This window comes from Myotis davidii, unplaced genomic scaffold (genome assembly GCF_000327345.1).
Source record: "Myotis davidii unplaced genomic scaffold, ASM32734v1 scaffold3992, whole genome shotgun sequence".
Classification (NCBI taxonomy): Eukaryota; Metazoa; Chordata; class Mammalia; order Chiroptera; family Vespertilionidae; genus Myotis; species Myotis davidii.
Genome location: NW_006283165.1, coordinates 779 through 1,941, shown reverse-complemented (window position 1 = coordinate 1,941; position 1,163 = coordinate 779). Strand labels below are relative to the sequence as shown.

Genomic DNA, 1,163 nt, shown 5'->3' with positions numbered 1-1,163 from the left:
GGCTTGTAGAGTATTGTTTAAAGTGTATTGTTACTGATTTCAGGGAAGAAGAGAAAGGGAGAGAGAGACACACACATCCATGATGAGAGAGAATCATGGATCGGCCGCCTCCTGCACGCCCCCTACTGGGGATCGAGCCCGCAACCCGGGCCTGTGCCCTTGCCCGGGAATCGAACCCGGGACCTCCTGGTTCCTCGGCCGACGCTCCACCCCTGAGCCCGTCCGGCCGGACTCTTGCCGAGTGTTGAGTGTCCGACCCCCTGGTCCCATCCCGGTGCCCATTCAGCCCCCCCTGTCTTGCTCCTCTGCAGGCACCGGGACCTTCGGGCGGGTGCAGCTGGTCCGGCAGAAGACGGGCAAACAGTTCTTCGCGCTCAAGGTCATGAGCATCCCTGACGTCATCCGGCTGAAGCAGGAGCAGCACGTGCACAACGAGAAGTCGGTCCTCAAGGAAGTCAGCCACCCCTTCCTGGTCAAGCTGTGAGTCCATCCCCTCACCCCCTCCCCCCACCCACCGGGGTCTGGTCCCAGCTCCTTCTCCTATCTTTTTTAAGAAATATATCCTTGCTCTAACCGGTGTTGATTTTTTTCTGTGTTAAAAAAAAAAAAAAATGAAACTGTAATCGCCCAGGTTCGATTCCAGTCAAGGGCATGTACCTTGGTTGCGGGCACATCCCCAGTCGGGGGCGTGCAGGAGGCAGCCGATCGATGTTTCTCTCTCATCGATGTTTCTGGCTCTCTATCTCTCTCCCTTCCTCTCTGTGAAAAATCAATAAAATATTTAAAAAAAAGAAAAAGAAAAAAAAGAGATATATCCTTACTGGAGTCCCAGCGCACCAAATCGGGCGCGGGGAGGGTCCCAGGTCTAGCCTGCTGTCAGGGTCGTCTTCCGTCCGCTCGCCAGCCCCCAGTCCCGCCCCTCCGCTACCCACCCCGGTTCCCCATTGGCCGGGCGATCGATCGGAGGCTGCGGGCTGCGGGGAGGGACTGAGAGGTGGTCCTAGCGGCTGGTCGGTCGGTCATGCTGGTCGTTATGCCGTTACGGTCGCCGGGCTTTTATTATATTGAATTGATTTCAGAGAGGAAGAGAGAGGGAGAGGGAGAGGGAGAGAGAGAGAGAGAGAGAGAGAGGCAGGGGGGTGAGGGGGGAGAGAGAAACGGGA

The 1,163-nt window shown here is 57.0% G+C and overlaps 1 protein-coding gene across 1 annotated transcript in view; it reads left to right on the top strand.

Annotated features, from left to right (window-relative positions):
* Nucleotides 1-130: 130 nt before the first annotated feature.
* The window catches only part of LOC102765634 (cAMP-dependent protein kinase catalytic subunit PRKX), a gene marked incomplete at its 5' end in the record, with an annotated part of 1,776 nt that continues 743 nt past the window's right edge, over nucleotides 131-1,163 (top strand). Inside the window, one exon of the mRNA XM_015563184.1 lies at nucleotides 131-480. Within this exon, the coding sequence (XP_015418670.1) occupies nucleotides 131-480 (350 nt within the window). The remainder of the gene's footprint in view (nucleotides 481-1,163) is intronic.